Here is a 22,799-nt window from a genome sequence, read left to right as displayed (position 1 = left end):
GGGGGGGGTGCTCCTTTTGAAGTCACCAAAGTGAGGAAGTTGGACTTTTCTGTTTACTATCGCAGGCCCACAAACCTGCCGAAAGTCACAGCCGTCCGGCGCCGATTTAGTGATTTATAAACAAAGTTCACCAGGTTAAAAGCGTTCTGAAAACTCCAAAGTTTATTGACTCTGAACGGATCCATCCAGGCGTTACACTGGCATTAATAACAGAAAATATCAAAAACTGTCTGGCGAGAGCTTCATGGAATGGGTTTCCAATGTCGAGCAGCTGCATGCAAGCCTCACATCACCAAGTACAATGCCAAGTGTTGGAAGGAGTGAGGTAAAGTATGCAGCCACTAGACTCTGGAGCAGTGGAAATGTGTTCTGTGGAATGACGAATCATGCTTCTCTGTTTGGCAGTCTGATGGGCGAGTCTGGGTTTGGCCGATGCCAGGCGAACGTTACCTGCCTGACTGCATTGTACTAACTGTTAAAAGTTTGGTGGAGGAGGGATAATGGTATGGGGCTGTTTTTCACAAATTCGTGGGAACGGTTTGGGGATGGCCGTTTTCTTTTTCCAGCATTACTGTGCTCCAGTGCAAAAAGCAAGGTCCATAAAGACATTGGATTGGATGAGTTTGGTTTGGAAGAACTTGACTGGCCCGCACAGAGCCCTGACCTCAACCCCATCGAACACCTTTGGCATGAACTGAAACAGAGGTTGTGAGCCAGGTCTTCTCAATCAACATCAATGCCTGATCTCACAAAAGCTCTACTGGATGAATGGTCAAAAATTCCCAAAGAAATATTCTAAAATCTTGTGGAAATCCTTCCCAGAAGAGTGGAAGCTGCAAAGGGAGGGACCAACTGTATATTAATGTCTATGTATTTAGAATGCAATGTCATTACAGTCCCTGTTGGTGTAATGGTCTTAATACTTTTGTCCATATAGTGTATTTCATAGAGGGTGCAGCCAAGAAGTCATTTTTGCATGGGCCCTAATAATATTATGTGGCAACACAATAGAAAGTACACAAAAATATAAACCCACACACTTACCCCCCACTACATATATCATGCCTTCCAGTACCGCCACTCCGAGTCCACTGCGGGCCTGATGCAGGGAAGACACGGTGGTCCAGTACTGACTGAACGAATCAAAGCGTTCAACACAGCTCAAAGCTCGACTGTCACTCCATCGGCCACCCTGCAGACGAGTGTAACCACCTGAAAGACAGAAGGAGAAAGAAGATGAATTGGATGAACATGACTAATGGCTTGAATACACTATACAAATTTTGCCAAGATTTTTGCACCGATTTACAGTCTGGAAGAGTCGACGATAGTTGCAGAAAGTCTGCAGATTTAGAAAAAAGAGCTATATAAATAAAGGTGATTTTACTTGACAGATTTCACTGAAAATTGCGTAGTGTATAATTGGAATAGACTTTTGATTTTTTAGCTTCAGATTATAATTCCATTCATTTAACAGTATTTCAAACATATTTGATATTTTAGAACACATTGTTTTCATGTGTCTCCTAGCAACAATGCATGAGTTCGTGCTTCTGCATTATTTTGTTGTGTTCAAAATGACTTAAAAATCTAGTATGGTGTGATCCTCAGTTGTTTAGTGTATGATGCCCAGTTCTATTATGTACTAAAAAGTTGGCACGTGTACGATGCCTAGTGTTTAAGCCTGTTAACTGTCAGTGTCCCGGTAGCGGGACATTTGGCATTTCTTTTTTTCCCCATCACTTATTTTTTGTAATCATCATAAATTTGGTATCATTTGGACCCTTAAACACTCAAAATTAGTTTGTTTAAAAATTCAAATCAGTTTCAAATTGGACATTGCATTGTCATGGAAACCTTTTAGCAGGCTTAATTTTTGTGATATCAACTTTGGAACTTAATAACTTGGTAAGTCATGACTTTGATTTTCTATCAATTTAAGTTCAAATTATTTAGTAAAATATATATATAGTAGTCAACATCTGAAGTGGATCAAAAAAGTTAATCAAAGTTCTCCTAAGAACGAAGCTGTCCTAAGAAGGAGGTTTTAGGACAACTTTGATGAAAGGTTTTGATCCACTTCAAATGTGAACTACTGTATATACAGTGGGTACGGAAAGTATTCAGACCCCCTTAAATTTTTCAATCTTTGTTACATTGCAGCCATTTGCTAAAATTATTTAAATAATTTTTTTTCCCTCATTAATGTACACACAGCACCCCATATTGACAGAAAAACACAGAATTGTTGACATTTTTGCAGATTTATTAAAAAAGAAAAACTGAAATATCACATGGTCCTAAGTATTCAGACCCTTTGCTGTGACACTCATATATTTAACTCAGGTGCTGTCCATTTCTTCTGATCATCCTTGAGATGGTTCTACACCTTCATTTGAGTTCAGCTGTGTTTGATTATACTGATTGGACTTGATTAGGAAAGCCACACACCTGTCTATATAAGACCTTACAGCTCACAGTGCATGTCAGAGCAAATGAGAATCATGAGGTCAAAGGAACTGCCTGAAGAGCTCAGAGCCAGAATTGTGGCAAGGCACAGATCTGGCCAAGGTTACAAAAAAATTTCTGCTGCACTTAAGGTTCCTATGAGCAAAGTGGCCTCCATAATCCTTAAATGGAAGATGTTTGGGACGACCAGAACCCTTCCTAGAGCTGGCCGTCCGGCCAAACTGAGCTATCGGGGGAGAAGAGCCTTGGTGAGAGAGGTAAAGAAGAACCCAAAGATCACTGTGGCTGAGCTCCACAGATGCAGTCGGGAGATGGGAGAAAGTTGTAGAAAGTCAACCATCACTGCAGCCCTCCACCAGTCCAGGCTTTATGGCAGAGTGGCCCGACGGAAGCCTCTCCTCAGTGCAATACACATGAAAGCCTGCATGGAGTTTGCCAAGATGGTGAGAAATAAGATTCTCTGGTCTGATGAGACCAAGATAGAACTTTTTCACCTTAATTCTAAGCAGTATGTGTGGAGAAAACCAGGCACTGCTCATCACCTGTCCAATACAGTCCCAACAGTGAAGCATGGTGGTGGCAGCATCATGCTGTGGGGGTGTTTTTCAGCTGCAGGGACAGGACGACTGGTTGCAATCGAGGGAAAGATGAATGCAGCCAAGTACAGGGATATCCTGGACAAAAACCTTCTCCAGAGTGCTCAGGACCTCAGACTGGGCCGAAGGTTTACCTTCCAACAAGACAATGACCCTAAGCACACAGCTAAAATAACGAAGGAGTGGCTTCACAACAACTCTGTGACTGTTCTTGAATGGCCCAGCCAGAGCCCTGACTTAAACCCAATTGAGCATCTCTGGAGAGACCTAAAAATGGCTGTCCACCAACGTTTACCATCCAACCTGACAGAACTGGAGAGGATCTGCAAGGAGGAATGGCAGAGGATCCCCAAATCCAGGTGTGAAAAACTTGTTGCATCTTTCCCAAAAAGACTCATGGCTGTATTAGATCAAAAGGGTGCTTCTACTAAATACTGAGCAAAGGGTCTGAATACTTAGGACCATGTGATATTTCAGTTTTTCTTTTTTTAATAAATCTGCAAAAATGTCAACAGTTCTGTGTTTTTCTGTCAATATGGGGTGCTTTGTGTACATTAATAAGGAAAAAAATGAATTTAAATGATGTTAGCAAATGGCTGCAATATAACAAAGAGTGAAAAATTTAAGGGGGTCTGAATACTTTCCGTACCCACTGTATATATATATATATATATATATATATATATATATATATATATATATATATATATGTACAATACATTTAGTTTAGTACATTTGCTTAACACTAAATATTTTTGTAAGCACTTCTGCAATAATATGCTGGGTGTCCTCTTTAAAAAAAAAAAAAAAAAAAAAAAAAAAAGACCATCCTTAGGTCTGTATTCCAAAGCATTCATGAATTACAACCATTTCAGTTCAGATCTATGCTCAATAGACAGTTAACAGGTTAAAATCAAAATGATTTGAAAATTTGTGTAGTGTATTCCAACCTTAAGACAAATATTACAGCTGCACATTGGCGAAAGAGTTTACGTACCAATGGCATAGAGGTACTTGCGGGCTTTTCTCCTGGGCCGGGTCTTGGCCGTTTGCAGAAGGCTGAAAGGTTTGCTCTCTTTAGGGGACTTGTTGACTTCAGTGTACTCTCTCAGAAGGGTTTGCAATGCAACTCGCAGACTGAAGTCAGAAATACCTGTCAGGGAAAGTTTCATCAAGAATGTGTGCACAAAAACAGACATAATAAAACAAATAATTCCAGCTCTAAAGTATGACTGGATGAGCCACATTTGTTGAAAAATAGACAAGATATGGACACCTACACATTAATTCAATTCTATATCGATAATGAACTTTACTTTATTTATTTCACTGCATTATTTTATTTCTGTTTATATAACCTTGAAATCACACCTTTTCTTTTCTTATTGTTTTCAAACTATTTTTTATTATGCTTCATTTTTAAATCCTCTTAAAATGTATATGTAACACATTTTGAAATACCATCATATATAAATATATATTTTAACGTATTTGCTTTGCCTTTATTATTTGACAGAATATTTTATTCAGATTATTATTAATAATAAATGTAATTATTTATCCTTTGTGTTTACATGTATTACTGCTGCCATTGTTTAAAAAAAAAAAAAAAAAAAAAAAAAACACCTCTCAAATCTGTAACAGTGACTTGACCACTGTTACCACAGCTATACTTTCAGTCAGAAAAGTAAGAAAACTTGTTTCTGACCCTGAATAAAAAATAAAAAAGGTAATTGCAATTATCTCACAATTCAGACTTTTTTCTCAGAATTGCATGATATAGGGCCCTATTTTAACAATCTAAGCACATGGTCTAAAGCGCACGGCGCAAGTTGCTTAGGGCGTGTCTGAATACACTTGTGCTAGTTTAAGGACGGGAAAAATTGAGCGCCAGGCCTATGGTCTAAAAGGGTTGTCCCTATTCTCTTAATGAGTAATGGGTGTGTTTTGGGCATAATGTGCAATAAACCAATCAGAGTCTCATTTCCCATTCCCTTTAAAAGCCAGCTGTGCTCATGCCATGGAGGATTCGCTATTTACATAGCGGAATTTGCAAGCGGAAAAACTAAATGCTTCTCTAGTGAGGAAACAGATCTGCTCGTAAACGAGATTAAAGCAGATCATCTACGAGAAAAGCAGGATTCCACCAAAGCATTTTTATCTTTATGCACACAATAATAATCTTTTACATTGTAATCCTTTTATTTTTAATATTTGGCATGTTTGTGTGCTGCTGCACATCCCTGTGTGTGTAATAAGCAGAGTGTATGCACGTTGTGCACCCGCATGTAGGCGCATATTACTTACATGCTCTTTAAATAACAAAACAAATATTGCACCATTGACTTTAGACCAGGTTTCAGTTGGTCAATGGCACAGTCTATTTCAGTTGCCTCAAAATAGTAATGCACCAACAATGCCCCTGAACACACCTCGTTTTCAGACCAGCACGCCCATGGGCGCACTAATAGGTGCAAATGCATTTGCTATTTAAACAACGTGGCACAGGACGTGAAAATGATGTGAAAATGATAACTGCGTCGGGATGAAACTAGCAAAAAACACGTGTGTTGCACCTGGCGTCGCATTGCACCGGGTGTATAATTGGGCCCATAAACAAAAAATTCTAACAAAAAGTCAGAATTGCATGATAGAATTTTGCAGTTGCGAGTTATAATCAGAATTGCATGTTATAAAGTCAGAATTGCAAGTTTATATTTCAAAATTTCGAGAAAAGTCAGAATTGAGAGATATAAACTCGCAATTGCGACAAAAAATAAGTGAATTGCAAGAAAAAAAATCAGAATAAAAGTCAGAACATGAAAAAATGTTTTCATTCATTAGTCACACTCATCTGAAACCGTATCTCTCGCTCACCCTCAATGTACTTGTAGAGTCTCTGTGGTGACAGCAGAGGGAAGCGCACAGGTTCCAAAACTTCGACCACATGCTTCTTCCTGTGGGGCACGTTGTGGTGCAGCCAGTCCATAGCAGCCGTGAACACTTGATACTCATCTTCGATCCTGAGCTCCTCACTGCGGAGCAACTTCACCAGCTGATCTTTTGACAAGCTTGAGAACTCTTCTGAGGAGCAAACCTGACACCAGACACATGACTGAACATGATTTGAAGGTTTTGATTGATTCTCAAAACCACAAAATACTGACAGTCATGGAGGCTGAGTATTTGGGTCTATAAAAAAATCACTGTAGAACAACAGTGGGCAGTACTGACAATAGTAAGTCATTTAACTGGGTGACTTTCTATACTTATTACAGGTTCAGCCTTCCTGAATGTTAAAAACAAAGAAGAAAACAATGCAGAGAATATTTGAAACAGAAAACTTGAGTCAATAAACCCACCTCTAGAAAGTGGACGTGGATGTAGTCTTCAGTGAACTTTAACAGCTCCATATAGGCGATCTGCTCCAAAAAGCGATAAATCCCGACACAGTTGGATGGGTCCATATGAGCCCGGAGAAATTCTCCACATATATCCACCACCTCACTCAACTGCAGCATGTCTGCAGCCACCATCAGCTCTTGCACAGTGTCCACTGTCACATCAATAGAGCCTATCAGGAGCAAAAGAAGTGCTTCTTGTAATATGTTTAGCATTCATGTAGACAACAGAGGATGAAACAATTTGTTTTGGGTTTTTTTCTTTCAAATTGAAAGAATTTTTTTTTTTTTTTCACACTATTTAACAGAAAAGTTTTTATCCAAAGAAACTTATGTTATGTTTTTTAAAGGTCCAGTCCCCTGGACACAATAGACCTAAAACTTATGTAATATTTTAAAATGTATTTTTTAATAAAAACTCTAAAACTGATCAACTTTTCAATGATTAAAACTAGCACAGTCTAATAAACTGTTATTCAGAGATAGCAGACATAATGAAGCATACAATGGTGAATCTTTGGCTGGTATTGAAAAATTAAGTTTAATATCTTAAGTTTAAGCCTTGGAATGTCCACTGGGTGTAGTGGATCTGGAGCAGTTGCTCGTGAGATATTTAGCATGCTAAATATTTAGACCTGTCTGTGAATCGTGTACTGTCTGAGTAGGTACTACATTTTAATTTACATTTTAATTTACTTCACGACCGTTAAAAAAGTATGTTCTACACAAGTATATATATATATATATATATATATATATATATATATATATTTTTTTTTTTATTATATATATATTTGTAGTATAAATTACATTCGGACGCACATCCGAAATGTTGTCGACACGTTACCTACCAGCGTCAGTTATGTCACTTCACTTCCAGTCATAAATCCCCTCCCATGGCCTCATGGGATAGTAAAGTGTCCATCGAATACGCACTTTAGAATCTCGGTGGTCATCTGGGGACTTTACACCTACGTTTTTTTGATTACAATGTATTTTGACATACTACTCTTCTGGCTTACTGTTTTTTGCATACTATACAGTAGGGAAGTATTTGATTTTGGACACAGCGATGGTCCTGCAGTGAGAAATGTGTTTTGACTGGAAATTTAATCAGTGACAATCTGCAGCCAATGAGAGAACAAGATACAGGGCAAGAGAAATTTCAGAGGGAGGAGTCATAGACCTGAAACCGAATATCAGCAAGCATGGCTCCTCCTTTATATTATTATTTTTTTTCTTTTTTTCACTGCAAATCAGCACACAGACAACTTTAATTGTAAGCTTCTTGCAGGGTACCTTTTTTAACAGGAAGAAATCCAGTCTCGCACAAGAACTACTGTATCACGCATGATTTACATTATTTCTTGTGTCACTTCTCGCTAGGGTTAAAACGGTTCTCAGTAAAAAATCAAGTCAAGTCAAGTCACCTTTATTTATATAGCGCTTTTTACAATGCAGATTGTGTCAAAGCAGCTTCACAGTGATAACTGGTAAATAATTTTGACTGCACAGCAGCTCTAGAAGAAAATGGTGTCACTATCCAGCTTAAATAAATTCAGTATTGATTCATTCCATTGTAAAAATCAATAGTTATTAATTTAGGTAATTTATATATATATATGTCAGCACTGGAGAAAACAGTGATGTCATCGTCCAGCTCAGTTCTGTTTGCATACAATGGTGTCAATGCAGGCAGATCAAAAACATTGTTGAATATCAAAAGTCCCTAACTAAGCAAGCCAAAGGCGACAGTGGCAAGGAACCCAAACTCCAACAGGTGACATCAGGTGACCAACAGGCAACAAAAATGGAGGAAAAAACCTTGGGAGAAACCAGGTTCAGTCGGGGGACCAGTCCTCCTCTGGCCAACACTGAACAGTGCATGATTATGATACAGGCAGCGTTACAGGTCATAAGTCTGATTAGAATCGCAACAGTCAAAATACTTAATCCAGTTCCATCTAGTTGAAGATTGTATTCATCACACTGTTATGGGATGGTTTGTCGGGAATCTGTGCCACTGGCTATCATGTCAGTGAGGCCTTCAAAGGGGATAATCTAGTTGACCCAATCTCTGCTAACACTTCAGGGCTGCTTTGTCATCGTGTCTAGCCACAGGTTCTCCATCTGATCTGGATACGGTCAAGATCCAGCTGACTACGGTAAACCTCTGAATAAACAGAGAAACTAATATTAGTGTAGATTCCATTCTTCTTCAGATGTAATGAGTACATCCGGTGTTAAAGGAAGTGTTCCCGGTTCCGGCTGACCTAATTTATGCAGCCTAACAATCCTTTAACGAATGTGAAAACATAAATTAATAATATGTTATGTGTATGCCAGATTAAAGAGATGTGTTTTTAGTGTAGATTTAAACTGACAGAGTGTGTCTGCTTCCCGAACAATGCTAGGAAGACTGTTCAAAAGTTTAGGTGCTAAAAAGGAAAATTATCTACCGCCTGCGGTTGATTTTGATATTCTAGGTATTATCAACTGGTCAGAATTCTGAGATCGCAATAGATGTGAAGGACTATAATGCGTTAAGAGCTCGCTCAGATACTGGGGAGCTAAACCATTTAGTGATTTGTAAATAATTAGCAAGATTTTAAAATCTATACGATGTTTAATAGGGAGCCAATGCAGTGTTGACAGAACTGGGCTAATATGGTCATACTTCCTTGTTCAAGTAAGAACTCTAGCTGCTGCGTTTTGTACCAGCTGTAGTTTATTTATCAAGCGAGCAGGGCAACCACCCAGTAGAGCATTACAGTAATCTAGCCTTGAGGTCATAAACACATGAACTAACTGTTCCGCATTTGTCATTGAGAGCATATGTCGTAGTTTAGATATATTTTTAAGTTGGAAGAATGCGGTTTTACAAATGCTAGAAATGTGGCTTTCAAATCAGAGATTGGTATCAAAGAGCACACCCAGGTTCCTAACTGACGACGAAGACTTAACAGAACATCCATCAAGTGTTAGACAGTATTCTAGGTTATTACATGCAGAAGTTTTTGGTCCAATAATTAGAATCTCTGTTTTTTCTGAATTTAGTAGTAGGAAATTACTTTTCATCAATTTTTTTATATCAGCTATGCATTCCATTAATTTTGTTAGGTAGTAAGTTTCGTAAGGGTGTGAAGAAATATAGAGCTGAGTATCATCAGCGTAACAGTGAAAACTAACGCCATGCTTCCTAATGATATCTCCCAAGGGTAGCATGTACAGAGTGAAAAGCAACTGTCCTAGTACTGAGCCTTGCGGTACTCTATTGTAGGAACTGTGGACGAACCAGACAATTGAATCATTCAGATGATTCTTTTAAACATAATCCTAATTCAGAATCAAGTTCCGACTCCAGCTCGTCTGCGGAGTAAACCCAGGCGGATTAATTTTATGACACCCCACGCTCCTGATAGCAGGAGGAGTGACAAACCAAATGGTCACCAGGAAGATAAGATTCTTTGATCACCCAGATCAAAGAAACAGAGGAAACAATGCAGGCCCCATTTGTTCTCTAAAAGACCTAACCTCACAGAAAACTCAACAGAGACTGTTCTACAAATAAAACTGCTTCGAAATTGTTCCAACAATTTTAATGGACTTATCAAACATCTTTTAACTACATACATTTTGCATTATGTGTCCACAAGTACTACCTGTAAACAGTTAGGCTTTAGAACACTCACAATTCATGTAAATATGTTAACTCTTGACTGAATGACTGAAAGTATGCCTTATTTGGACTTGATTTATTTCTTTTCATCTTTCCTATATCCTGACTTGAATGAAATCTGTTTAAAATGTATTGTATTCCATTTAATAGAAATTATGTTAAAATGACACTCTGCTGAAGCAGAAACAGGATGTAACACCTATGTGTTATTGGGGGCAGAGAAAGGCCCTTTTGAAACAGGACAATGTCTGATTGGCCAAAACTCCTCAGAGGTGTGACAAACAACTAAGTTTAAATTGTCATTGCCAGATAGAAGGAGTTGGTTAGTTCTGGTCAAGGAAAACAGAGCAACAGAAGAAAGAACCGGTCAGCCATGACCAGAGTACCAAGAACAATGGAGTAACAAGAAGAACAGACAAGCCGCTCATTTCAAGCCATCCAACTTCCACTCACTTTTCTTTTCTTTCTTTAATTTTCTTTTCCGTTGAAAGTCTCGTGTTCTAAGTTTTGCACAAAGTTCAACCAACGACTTCTGCCGCTTCAACTTTAACTCCAGCGACAAAGAGACTTCCCTTTAATTTTTCAGCAAGCTCAAACGTGATTGGGTTCTACCGAACACAACACGGACCTTGAATACCCTGCGACAACTCATCGACTTGGAAAACCCTTCTCTACACGCCAACGAGGGATATTCACATTCAAAGTCAACGCAAGCAAGTACCTCCAGATTAAAACTGAACTGGTGCATTTAATGATTCATGGTTCGTTCAGGTCAGATCTTCTGAAAAGCATAACTTTGCTAGGAATTCATCATATCACACTCTCTCTCTCTCTCTCTCTCCTAAACTCTTTCTCTCTCACTTCCTGCCTTACTGCAACGCGTATGAATGAATGTATGTATGTATGTGTGTGTTCGTGGTAGATTAGCTTGTGTTAGAATAAATAAAATCTCTTGTAGATTTTAAAAGAAAGTGTCTTGTATTATGTGCTTTATGATTTAATGTCTTAAACTGTGATCTTAAAAGGTTACCGTGCTCTAATCAGTGTTTTCACGATACAAGAGTTTATTACGGCTCGAGCAAATGAATGCTGGACGACTCAGTTGCTCGGTCGTAATCTAAACAACTCTTTATAATTCCCTATAAATATTTCATTTGAGCTAATTTTACTTCCTAGGGTGTTTTCCCTACACTATATTGAACTTGTGATTGATATGACATCTCTTCGTTTACTACTACAAACTGATAATGGTCAGATAAGTACAGTATTTGAACCATGTCAATGCAATTCCACTTATGCCATTGTAATTTTCGAGTCTATTTAAAAGAATGTTGTGGTCGATAGTGTCAAATGCAGCACTAAGTTCAAGTAACACTAATAGAGAGTACAACTACGATCTGATGATTAAAGCAAATCATTTGTAACTTTAATGACAGCAGTCTCAGTAGTATGGTACAGTCTAAATCCTGACTGGAAATCCTCACAGATACCATTTCTTTCTAAAAAGGAACATAGTTGCGATTATACTGCCTTTTCTAGTATTTTTGACAGAAAAGGTAGATTCGAGATTGGCCTGTTATTGACTAATTCTCTAGGATCAAGTTGTGGTTTTTTAATAAGGGGTTTAATAATAGCCAGCTTAAAAGTTTTCGGTGTGTATCCTAGTGATAAAGATGAATTAACAATATGTGACCCGTCACGGAAACCAGGGACACAAGTCGGCAGCACAACTATTGAGCAAACTGAGAAAGAAGCGTTTTTTTTTTCAAAATTGGTGATTTTCGTTTTTTTGCAGAATCTGTTAGTTGAGATCATGAAGAAGCAACTCCGTGTTTTAGATAGCAGTATTGGTTTATTTAAAAGCGTACATTTTGAGGTTGAAATTGGCTTGTTTTTCAGAGATTCAATCTCGCAGTAGGGGCGTGTCATTGTCTGTTTGTATTTCCATACTGGAATCGGATACGCCGGCTTTTGTTTCTTTTGTTATTGCCACCGCCCTCCAAGGGAAGCGTGGCTACTTAGTATGCAGCGCTCTGGCCAGCTCTAGCTGATATCAAAATTTAATGAAGATGGACGCCGCAAAGAATATCGCAGACGAGCTGATTCGTGGCCGTTACACCGAAAATGTTTTGAAGTACAACATATGGCTGGATTCTTTAGCTGCGGAAAAAGAGTGGCAGGACATGCAAATTATTGGACATTTAGAGGCAAACAGATGCATAGTGCAAACTTCGGAGATGGTTACATCCACAAAGAAGACCCCGACAAAGAGAAAGTGTGCCCGAACATTTCATTGGAGGCAACAAGATCTTTTCTGTTTCTTATGGGGTGAGTTTCCATAAACATCAAAGTTTGTCGTTTTGTGTTCATTCTAAGAACACGTAGGCTACACGTTATCTCATGTGTCTATTGTTATTAGTGTGGAATTACAAATTTAAGAATCTGTTTAAAATCTGCGGATCCTACATCCTGACCATTTGGCAGGACAAGCTCAAGATACAGCAGTGCTTTTGTCTCTATGATAATGTAAAGGTATAGGTGATACTGCCAGACTGATTGGATTAGCACCTATGCATTTGAATGACACAGTTATGCTGATTAGATCATGGCTGGGAAATGTAGGCAATGATCTGATTCCTGTACTGCATTTGCATCCTTTGTTTAGATTGTCCACACCTCTACTCTATGTATCCCTCCCCCTTGAATGTATATGAACTACCAAGTCACTGCCTTAGTTAGATTTTTGGATGACCACAGCGACGCACAGAGTGTTTTTCAATAAAGAGTAACTTCTGCTTCAAGAGATCCCAAAGTCTCCTGGTCTATGCTTCTGAGATTTCCAACAGTTTTGGTGCCGTGACCCGGATAGAGCTTCTCACCTCAATCCAGATTGGAACTTCAAGCACAACAGAGATCTGATCCAAAAGAAGATCCAGGCTGAATTTTCCTGTGCACCCAAGGGTTGGTGAGTGATACTCTATCCAAAAGAACCATTAAGACCAGTACAAATGTGTTATCCTCTGCACCGTCAGAGAAGAGTTAACAGACAGCTGTAGGGTTTGGTTAACTAAGTTATCCTCTAAAAATGTTCTTTTAGAGATGAAGTTTAGCCTCTGTTCAGGTAGAGAAGATTAGCATTACGTGCTAATAATTTGTGTTATCCTCTGTTTAATCAGGGAAGGTGGTGTGTTAACAGAATAACCATCCTCTACTTTGCTAGAGAAGAAGGTTCATCCTTTGTTAATTCAGGGAAGGTTACAACTGTTACAGTGTGCTAGCAAATTGGTTCTACTCTGCTCGTCAGAGAAGGTTGAATACATTACGATGTGTATTAACTAGGTTAACCTCTGCTCTGTCAGGGAAGTGTTGAAGTGTATTGTTGTGCCAGAAAGACATTACACAATGTTGAGAAAGAACGCTAGACTAATTCCAACAACTGAGAAAGGTGGACTAGCTACTCCTTTATGGACAGATAGTGAGTTCAAATCATTGTTAGGAAAGCACATGGACTCAATAGTGACTGAGTCAGTCAGATTGGATTTGACAAAGAAATTTGGGATTCATCCAGAAAAAGTTTGGTCTATTGAAGAATGCAAAAAGGTACTTGGTGCTTGTATTCGGAAGAAAAATATGAAGGGCATTATCTGCTGCCACAGAGAATTTACTCTATCCATTGCAAAAGAACAAATCCAACGTATTGCTAAGTTAGAAGAGCAGAACAAACAGTTGCACACTCGAGTGTCTCGTCTCACTCAGAAGTTGGGCCTTAACAAAGCCTCAACCAAATGTGACTCAAAAGACCAACAGTCAGATGAAAGCTATCCTGACTTACAGTCTTTCTGTAGACTAGAGGGCAATAGCAATACTGGATTCATGGATAAAGATGTAAATGCAGTTGAAGTGTGTGGAGTGAGACAAAAGGCTCAGAGTAGGGCAAAAGGGGTTGACACAGTTCCATCTGTAACCCCCATACTGCAGTTACAAGCGGTCAGTACCACTATAGGTCCTGAAGACATAGAAAGAATTGCTGAGAATTTGCCATCAGTGCATAGAAACTTTTCTGAGTTTAGAACAGAGTTGTCCAGAAAAATGAAGCTCTATGATATGTCCCTAGCTGAAGTCACCCAGCTAATGTCACAAATCCTGAAAGAGTCAGAATTCAATGATTTTGAAAGTGCTGTAAATAATTCTGAGTTTCAGCATTCCAGCAAAGGTGAATTGAGAGAAGGAGTTCTGAGAGTGTTACAGAACCTTGTTGGACCAAAGGTGGACTGGTCAAAGATCACTAGTTGTGTACAGAAGGAGGATGAAACTGTAAGTGAGTACACTGAAAGATTTTGTCAGTCAGCTGCAGCATACAGTGGAATAGCTGACACTCCAGAGAAGGTGTTAGAGGATAATGGACCACTGGTCCGCATGTGGTTTGATGGGCTCTCATCAGAATACAGAAATGCATTGCCTTTCTTAGACCTCACATGGTCCAATGGAACTCTGCAAAACAACTTTAATAGGTTAGCTGTTTGGGAAAGAGACTCTGATGTCAAGACAAGAGTAAAAATTGCAGCAGCATCCTTTAAGGTCAACACAGAGAATCGACAGAAACGTAAATGTCCTAAGAGAGAAGGCAGTTGTCATTACTGTGGTAAACCTGGACATTGGATGAAAGAGTGTAGGAAAAACAAAAAGACATTAAAAGAAATGAACAGCTTTACTCAGCTCCTACTCAGTCTACTTGCTACATTGAAACTGCCCCTCCCCTCTTCTCCAAACTCTTGGAGCAACTGCTTGCTGACATGCTAACCATTTGGGCTGTGAGTGCTTAATTTCCCCAGTAATCTACAAGAAAGCTGAAAGACTCATTCTGAACAAAAGAAAGTTGACTATCACTTCCATCATTTGGGGACACAGGTTAAGTACACTCACAGCCTTAAATGTTATGCTACAGCACACTCCATTCACTCCTCTATGGGTTGTGATGTCTGCTATAACTGATGTTTCAACGGAAGATGGAGATGTAGCACAATAAAGTTTGCAATTTAATTACAGGGAGAGAATAGGACACACAGACCAGTGAGGAGCCCAGGGAACCGAAGTGCAAAAGGCCTCGGGGGCTAACCCTGTGGTGAAGACTTCCTCATAGGTTTCCCCCTCTCTCAGTTTATCCCCACCTTACTGGTCTATAGGTGTCAAATTGATTAAGACTAGGTTAAGAAAAAGAAGAACAAAACCACTATACGATCACTAGAAGTTTATGATGATCAGAGTTAGACACAAAAACTATACGATCATCAGAGGTCTAACGTACTAAAGTCTATGCATGAATACTGCTGGTCTGCTGTCTCTTTGTTTTCTTGTGTGCAGGTATGTGTATATGCCATGACGTCTCATAAGCAGCACCTGGTGTAAAACATCACCTCAGATATCCATGAACAACCTTCATGATGATGGAGTCATCTGAGCAACTCAGAATTGCACAACGACAAAGAATCATCTTGGGACAAACATGGAAATGGACTTTACCGGGAACAGACTCCACAGCTATTCAGGCGCCATGGACTTTTAGGACTTCCACGCTTATGCTACATGGTTTTTCTGTGTCATCATGTAGTTAATACAACATGTTACCACCCTGCGTTGTATATGTGTGTCAACAGTATACTCAAGTTAAAGAACAACACTTATGTAAATGTTGGACACGACACAGAATAAGATGTATGTGCCTGTAACTGTTACAAGTTGCATGACTGGAAGATGGAACTTATGTTAACAAACATATGTTATAGAAGGGATTTAAGAAGGTTTAAATTTGTATTATGTGAGAGTTATTAGAACTCTCAAAGGGGGAACTGTGGAATTACAAATTTAAGAATCTGTTTAAAATCTGCGGATCCTACATCCTGACCATTTGGCAGGACAAGCTCAAGATATAGCAGTGCTTTTGTCTCTATGATAATGTAAAGGTATAGGTGATACTGCCAGACTGATTGGATTAGCACCTATGCATTTGAATGACACAGTTATGCTGATTAGATCATGGCTGGGAAATGTAGGCAATGATCTGATTCCTGTACTGCATTTGCATCCTTTGTTTAGATTGTCCACACCTCTACTCTATGTATCCCTCCCCCTTGAATGTATATGAACTACCAAGTCACTGCCTTAGTTAGATTTTTGGATGACCACAGCGACGCACAGCGTGTTTCTCAATAAAGAGTAACTTCTGCTTCAAGAGATCCCAAAGTCTCCTGGTCTATGCTTCTGAGATTTCCAACATTAGCTAGCTCAGGACTGTCGTTTTAATTGTAATCGTTAGCATCGTATCACTTGCCAAAAACCCCCATTACTATAATGGGCTTTTAGATGGTAATGTTAGCATGTTAATTTGAATAACACTTCAACTGCTTGAATTGACTGGTGTGAATGACTTAGCTCATGTAAACCTTACTATTCTTGAATTGAATGTGATGCTAATAATTTTAGCCAGTTACTACTACTAAACAAGGATTTACTAATGTAATAGTAAATGTATCAGATTAAATTCCTACATAAGTAAAAGTGTAAAGTATCCGTAGCCGTAAAATGTGCGTTATAAGTCAAAAGTAAAAGTATTGAAGAGTTTAATGTACAGGATTTTTTTAATCCTTTGACTCAAACCAGGTCTAACCACTAACTGAGGTCTAAATCAGGACTATACGGTTATCACAGAATCCTGTTCAAAAAGTTCTAATGTCAAAAAAGATAAATTACTGACATTTACAATGCACATTATCCTTTATTATTAATTGTATGTGGTCCGATTTTTCCTGTTGCGTCTGTCGTTGCTATGCAACCATGCAGCTTTACAGGGGGTATGGCTTATCTAAATGAGATGTAAATGAGCCCTATTGTCACTCCCAGCAGGTGAGAACAGGCGAGAACTGCAAAATCTTTAGGTCATTTTCTGCCCTTTGAGCTTTTTTGAGTGCCTACCTTCAAATGGCCACAACTTCTCCAAATATTACCAGATTTCCATGTGTTACACATCGTTGGAAAGCTTGGAGACTACACTTTCAGAAATGCCCCAGAACCGACTTGTGTCCCTAATTTCCGTGACTGGTCACATATTTAAGAAGAGGATCTATGACCTCTGGAAGCATCTCTTTCAATAGCTTAGTCAGTAAAGGGTCTAACATACATGTTGTTGATTTTGATGATTTAACGAGTTTAAACAATTCTTCCTCTCCTATAGCAGTGAATGAATGGAATTTTTCCTCAGGGATACTACAATGCGCCATCTGATGCTATACTGTACTAGACTGTTGCATGGTTATAATTTTCTCTCTAATATTATCAATCTTGCAAGTAAAGAAGTTCATAAAGTCATTACTGCTGTGCTGTTTGGAAACATCAGAAGTTGAAGCTTTATTTCTCGTTAATTTAACCACTGTATCAAATAAATACCCAGGGTTGTGTTTGTTTTCTTCTAAGAGATTTGAAAAAGAATTAGATCTAGCAGTTTTTAAGGCCTTTCTGTATGTAAAAATGTGTTCTTTCCACGAAATGCGAAAAACCTCTAGTTTTGTTTTCTTCCAGCTGCGCTCCATTTTTCTGGCTGCTCTCTTAAGGGCCTGATAGATTTTATGTTGGTCTCAGCATTGAAGGAAAGTGGACAGAGGCTCCTTTGTCCTCGGTTGAAGCTATCCTATGTTTTCACATATGGTTTTCTTTATGTACCGGAACCATTTCCATATAAGGAACAAGGCTCTACTAGGATAGAATGGGAGACAGGGAATGGTCCCTTGCTTTTTGTATTACAAAGCATAGGAGAAGGTCTTTGGGATAGCAAGGAACTCCTGAGTAGTGTTAACATATACCTTGTGTCACTTTTGAATGATTTATGGCTTTTGCATATGATTTATTGCACCCTCATAATTCTCAGACTGACAGCTGTCAGATGTCAGGACATATGTCAGGTAATATACGACCCATGGTGTTACATTGTGACGTGGCTATGTGACTTCCTATGCCAGTGGCTGTATGACTTCCCAAGCTGTTGTCTGTACGTGTTAAAAAAACAGATCAAACAGGGGGAGACTGACTTTTTGATAGGGTATCACATCTCTCACCCAGCAATGATGTTTTATGGTTTATTCCTTCCTTGTCTCCTGGCTCCTTCCAGTCTGATGGGGTAAAAGTGTGATGTCTGCGATCGTTCATTTCTTTGATTGCGGGTTGCCTTAAAAGATACCCAAGCCTAGTTTGTGTTATGCTGACACCTCACCAGGAACAGTAATGGGGGTTCAATACAGTATATGTTAATTGAGTCAAAATATTTGGATCGTGACATTCAGGTAGACAATCATCCCGACAAAACAAAAGGTATGGCCATTAAAATAAGTGACCTGGTGTTTTAGAAGCCTGTATGGGCCATTAATGGTCGATAGGGTGGGGTAGGGGTCTATCATACTGGGTGATTATGCGTAGTCTACGTGACGCCTGAGGGTGATGACCCATTTATTGGGGTGATTGGGTGAAGTTTTATATATATGTTAATGATGTTGTGGGCTGTACCGGCTATTTACGTTTTGAGGTCTCTGTATAAAGCTGGCCAGTTTTTCGTCAGTATGTATCCAAGCATCGTGTGTGTCAGACAATCTTCGATCTCAAACAAACTATTTCATTCACACCACGGCTGTTATCGGGACGTTCGAGTGTTTTACTGTGAAGATGGCTGCTTTATTCAACAGTGCTTATCGTTATTATTATTATTATTATTAAGAAAAAAAAAAAAAAAAGTTTATTTGTGTCCGTGAGTCACGGAACTATTACGTTACTTAAACAGGATCTCTACGCTTCAGGTGATGCGGACAATGCGTGTGGAAATCTTGATGATCTTGTTGAACAAATTCAATTTCTCAATCAAGCGAGTGGTATGTATAATTTTACGTTACATGCAGAACACCACACGTCTAGTGTAATTGACGTTATACAATATGTTTTATTTATTCATGCATTCGTCTTTTATTTTTTTATTTATATATTTAATTATTTTACCAGGAGGGCTGAAAAACGGACTCAGATCTGCAACAAATCAGCCGCCTTCGCGAGGCAGCTCGAACAATCCGGAACTGGGTTAGTGTTTGTAAACCATACGCCACATAAAACGCCTTTGGTGGATTTACATTCTGTCTGAACGAACGCTTGTTGTTCTTAAATTCACACGAATCGTATACATGCTGTATCGTATTTTATATAATGTGTATATTTTTAACATTGTTAACAGGAGATCCTAAACCTGAAACTAGCTCCTCGACAAATCAGCCGCCATTGCGAGGCAGCACGAACAACCCGGAGCTGGGTGAGTGTTTGTAAACCATAAGTCATATAAAATGTCTTTGGTGGATTTACATTCTGCCTGAACAATGCGTGTTTGCTCTTATATCTAGACACTTGTATGTTGTTTAGCGATGGTGTAAATGTATAATGTGCTTTTTTTTTTCAAATTTATTATCAGGAGGAACGAATCCTGCGAGTACGTCATCAAAACGTGTATGCATCCAGCCACTCAGTAAGTGTTGTAATATTTCGTTATCTACTATATACGTTATGTTTTGTTTTTTGTTTTTGTTGTTGTTTTAACAGCTTTTTATTATATGTATTCCAGAAGGATTATCGAGCCTTGTAAAAAGTATCGATACGCCGCAGTGTAGGGGTGATACAGAGAAACCTGGCTGCAGTGGGATAACGTCGAAAAACCGCCTCAAACGTAAAAACGCCGTGGGTAACCGGACAAAAGCAAAACCTCCGGTTGATTGTGAGAGAGACACCGACTGTATTCCAGAGACGCCGGATCGACCAAGACAATCATTTGGAGCAATAGTTGGTAAGTGTGTGAAATCGTTAGATAGTCAAGCATATGAATAAAACAATGCTGTGTTGATTTTCTGTTTAAACTGTTTGTAATGGTAACCTGTATATGTGTTTAGTATGAGCAAATAGTTTCTAAACATCGACCCTATCTATTGATGCTTGTTAGTATTACACACACACACACACACACACGATATAATAAAATAATATACTTTCTTCTTCTTCTTCTTAACAGATGTGAATGCTGATGACAACGTGGTCCCAGATGTAGATGATGTCCAGAACTGGGGTGATGGTCTGTTAGAATCGTGGGATGCCTGTGAATTCACTGTGTTACCTAAAGAAACGCAACCACATGTTCCATCTGATGAAAACGTGGAGGTCGTGGCGGAATCAGACCCTGAGGAACTACCTTCAAATCAGGAGGCTTTCATACGGGAGTCACATCTGAATATAGACACTCAATTCATAACCACCCTTATACAGGACACTGTCAAGTCTGTATTGCTTACCTTGGAGGAGCAGCGTACGAAAATTATACAGGATACAGTCAAGTCTGTATTGCTTGCCTTGGAGGAACAGCGCAGGAAAATTATACAGGACACAATCAGGACTGAACTTCTTGCTTTCGAAAGACACTTTACAGCCCTTTCACAGCGACAACAAGAGCAAGGTATTTGGATTAAACAATCCATAGCAGAGCATCGCTTGAACAACGCCGTGGTCCGTGAAGTGGCCCGTGATCAAGGCCTGACAACAGATGTGTTGAGGCAGGTTGTCATCACTCTTAAAAAGCGTTATGGGTGAGTTGTAATTACTTTTTACATTGATGTGTAATTTTGTTTTGTTTCTTTTAAAACGACTAATGTCAAAACAGTGTGTAATTTAGAGTGGTTGTTTAGGACCGTTGTGTTTTAAGTGTAAAAACGCCGTTTTTTTTTTTTTTTTTTAAATAAATATGATTGTGGTCGAGGTGTTATAGTACAGTTCGACGGGGTCCATACGACCATCGTCTTGTCTAAACCGTCCTACCACACCTCGACCACAATCACCTGGCTCCCGACAACGTTTTGGCATTTTAAACAATTTTTCTTTTTTATTTATTTAAAAAAAAAAAAAAAAAAATCGTTTGTACACTTAAAACACAACGGTCCTAAACAACCACTCTAAATTACACACTGTTTTGACATGAATCGTTTTAAAAGAAACAAAACAAAATTACACATCAATGTAAAAAGTAATTACAACTCACCCATAACGCTTTTTAAGAGTGATGACAACCTGCCTCAACACATCTGTTGTCAGGCCTTGATCACGGGCCACTTGACGGACCACGCCGTTGTTCAAGCGATGCTCTGCTATGGATTGTTTAATCCAAATACCTTGCTCTTGTTGTCGCTGTGAAAGGGCTGTAAAGTGTCTTTCGAAAGCAAGAAGTTCAGTCCTGATTGTGTCCTGTATAATTTTCCTGCGCTGTTCCTCCAAGGCAAGCAATACAGACTTGACTGTATCCTGTATAATTTTCGTACGCTGCTCCTCCAAGGTAAGCAATACAGACTTGACGGTGTCCTGTATAAGGGTGGTTATGAATTGAGTGTCTATATTCAGATGTGACTCCCGTATGAAAGCCTCCTGATTTGAAGGTAGTTCCTCAGGGTCTGATTCCGCCACGACCGCCACGTTTTCATCAGATGGAACATGCGGTTGCGTTTCTTTAGGTAACACAGTGAATTCACAGGCATCCCACGATTCTAACAGACCATCACCCCAGTTCTGGACATCATCTACATCTGGGACCACGTTGTCATCAGCATTCACATCTGTTAAGAAGAAGAAGAAGAAAGTATATTATTTTATTATATCGTGTGTGTGTGTGTGTGTGTGTGTGTAATACTAACAAGCATCAATAGATAGGGTCGATGTTTAGAAACTATTTGCTCATACTAAACACATATACAGGTTACCATTACAAACAGTTTAAACAGAAAATCAACACAGCATTGTTTTATTCATATGCTTGACTATCTAACGATTTCACACACTTACCAACTATTGCTCCAAATGATTGTCTTGGTCTCTTACGATCCGGCGTCTGTGGAATACAGTCGGTGTCTCTCTCACAATCAACCGGAGGTTTTGCTTTTGTCCGGTTACCCGCGGCTTTTTTTTATGTTTGAGGCGGTTTTTCGACGTTATTCCACTGCAGCCAGGTTTCTCTGTATCACCCCTACACTGCGGCGTATCGATACTTTTTACAAGGCTCGATAATCCTTCTGGAATACATATAATAAAAAGCTGTTAAAACAACAACAAAAACAAAAAACAAAACATAACGTATATAGTAGATAACGAAATATTACAACACTTACTGAGTGGCTGGATGCATACACGTTTTGATGACGTACTCGCAGGATACGTTCCTCCTGATAACAAATTTGAAAAAAAAAAGCACATTATACATTTACACCATCGCTAAACAACATACAAGTGTCTAGATATAAGAGCAAACACGCATTGTTCAGGCAGAATGTAAATCCACCAAAGACATTTTATATGACTTATGGTTTACAAACACTCACCCAGCTCCGGGTTGTTCGTGCTGCCTCGCGATGGCGGCTGATTTGTCGAGGAGCTAGTTTCAGGTTTAGGATCTCCTGTTAACAATGTTAAAAATATACACATTATATAAAATACGATACAGCATGTATACGATTCGTGTGAATTTAAGAACAACAAGCGTTCGTTCAGACAGAATGTAAATCCACCAAAGGCGTTTTATGTGGCGTATGGTTTACAAACACTAAC

At 39.0% G+C, this 22,799-nt stretch overlaps 1 protein-coding gene across 3 annotated transcripts in view; it reads right to left on the bottom strand.

Moving 5' to 3' along the window:
• The window catches only part of LOC125250161 (intracisternal A particle-promoted polypeptide), a 79,647-nt gene that overhangs the window by 5,801 nt on the left and 51,047 nt on the right, over positions 1-22,799 (bottom strand). For 2 of the 3 annotated variants that reach the window (XM_048162582.1, XM_048162580.1), the window contains exons 4-7: positions 6,428-6,639; positions 5,943-6,162; positions 4,063-4,218; positions 1,045-1,212 (exon numbers count right to left, since the gene is read on the bottom strand). In XM_048162582.1, the coding sequence (XP_048018539.1) occupies positions 1,045-1,212; positions 4,063-4,218; positions 5,943-6,162; positions 6,428-6,639 (756 nt within the window). Of the gene's footprint in view, positions 1-1,044; positions 1,213-4,062; positions 4,219-5,942; positions 6,163-6,427; positions 6,640-22,363; positions 22,418-22,573; positions 22,649-22,799 lie in introns of all 3 variants that reach the window. The other variant, XM_048162581.1, reaches the window with a different exon arrangement.

Source organism: Megalobrama amblycephala, linkage group LG17, assembly GCF_018812025.1.
Source record: "Megalobrama amblycephala isolate DHTTF-2021 linkage group LG17, ASM1881202v1, whole genome shotgun sequence".
NCBI lineage: Eukaryota > Metazoa > Chordata > Actinopteri > Cypriniformes > Xenocyprididae > Megalobrama > Megalobrama amblycephala.
The sequence above is the reverse complement of the archived record's forward strand: the minus strand, read 5'-3'. Positions and strand labels throughout refer to the sequence as shown.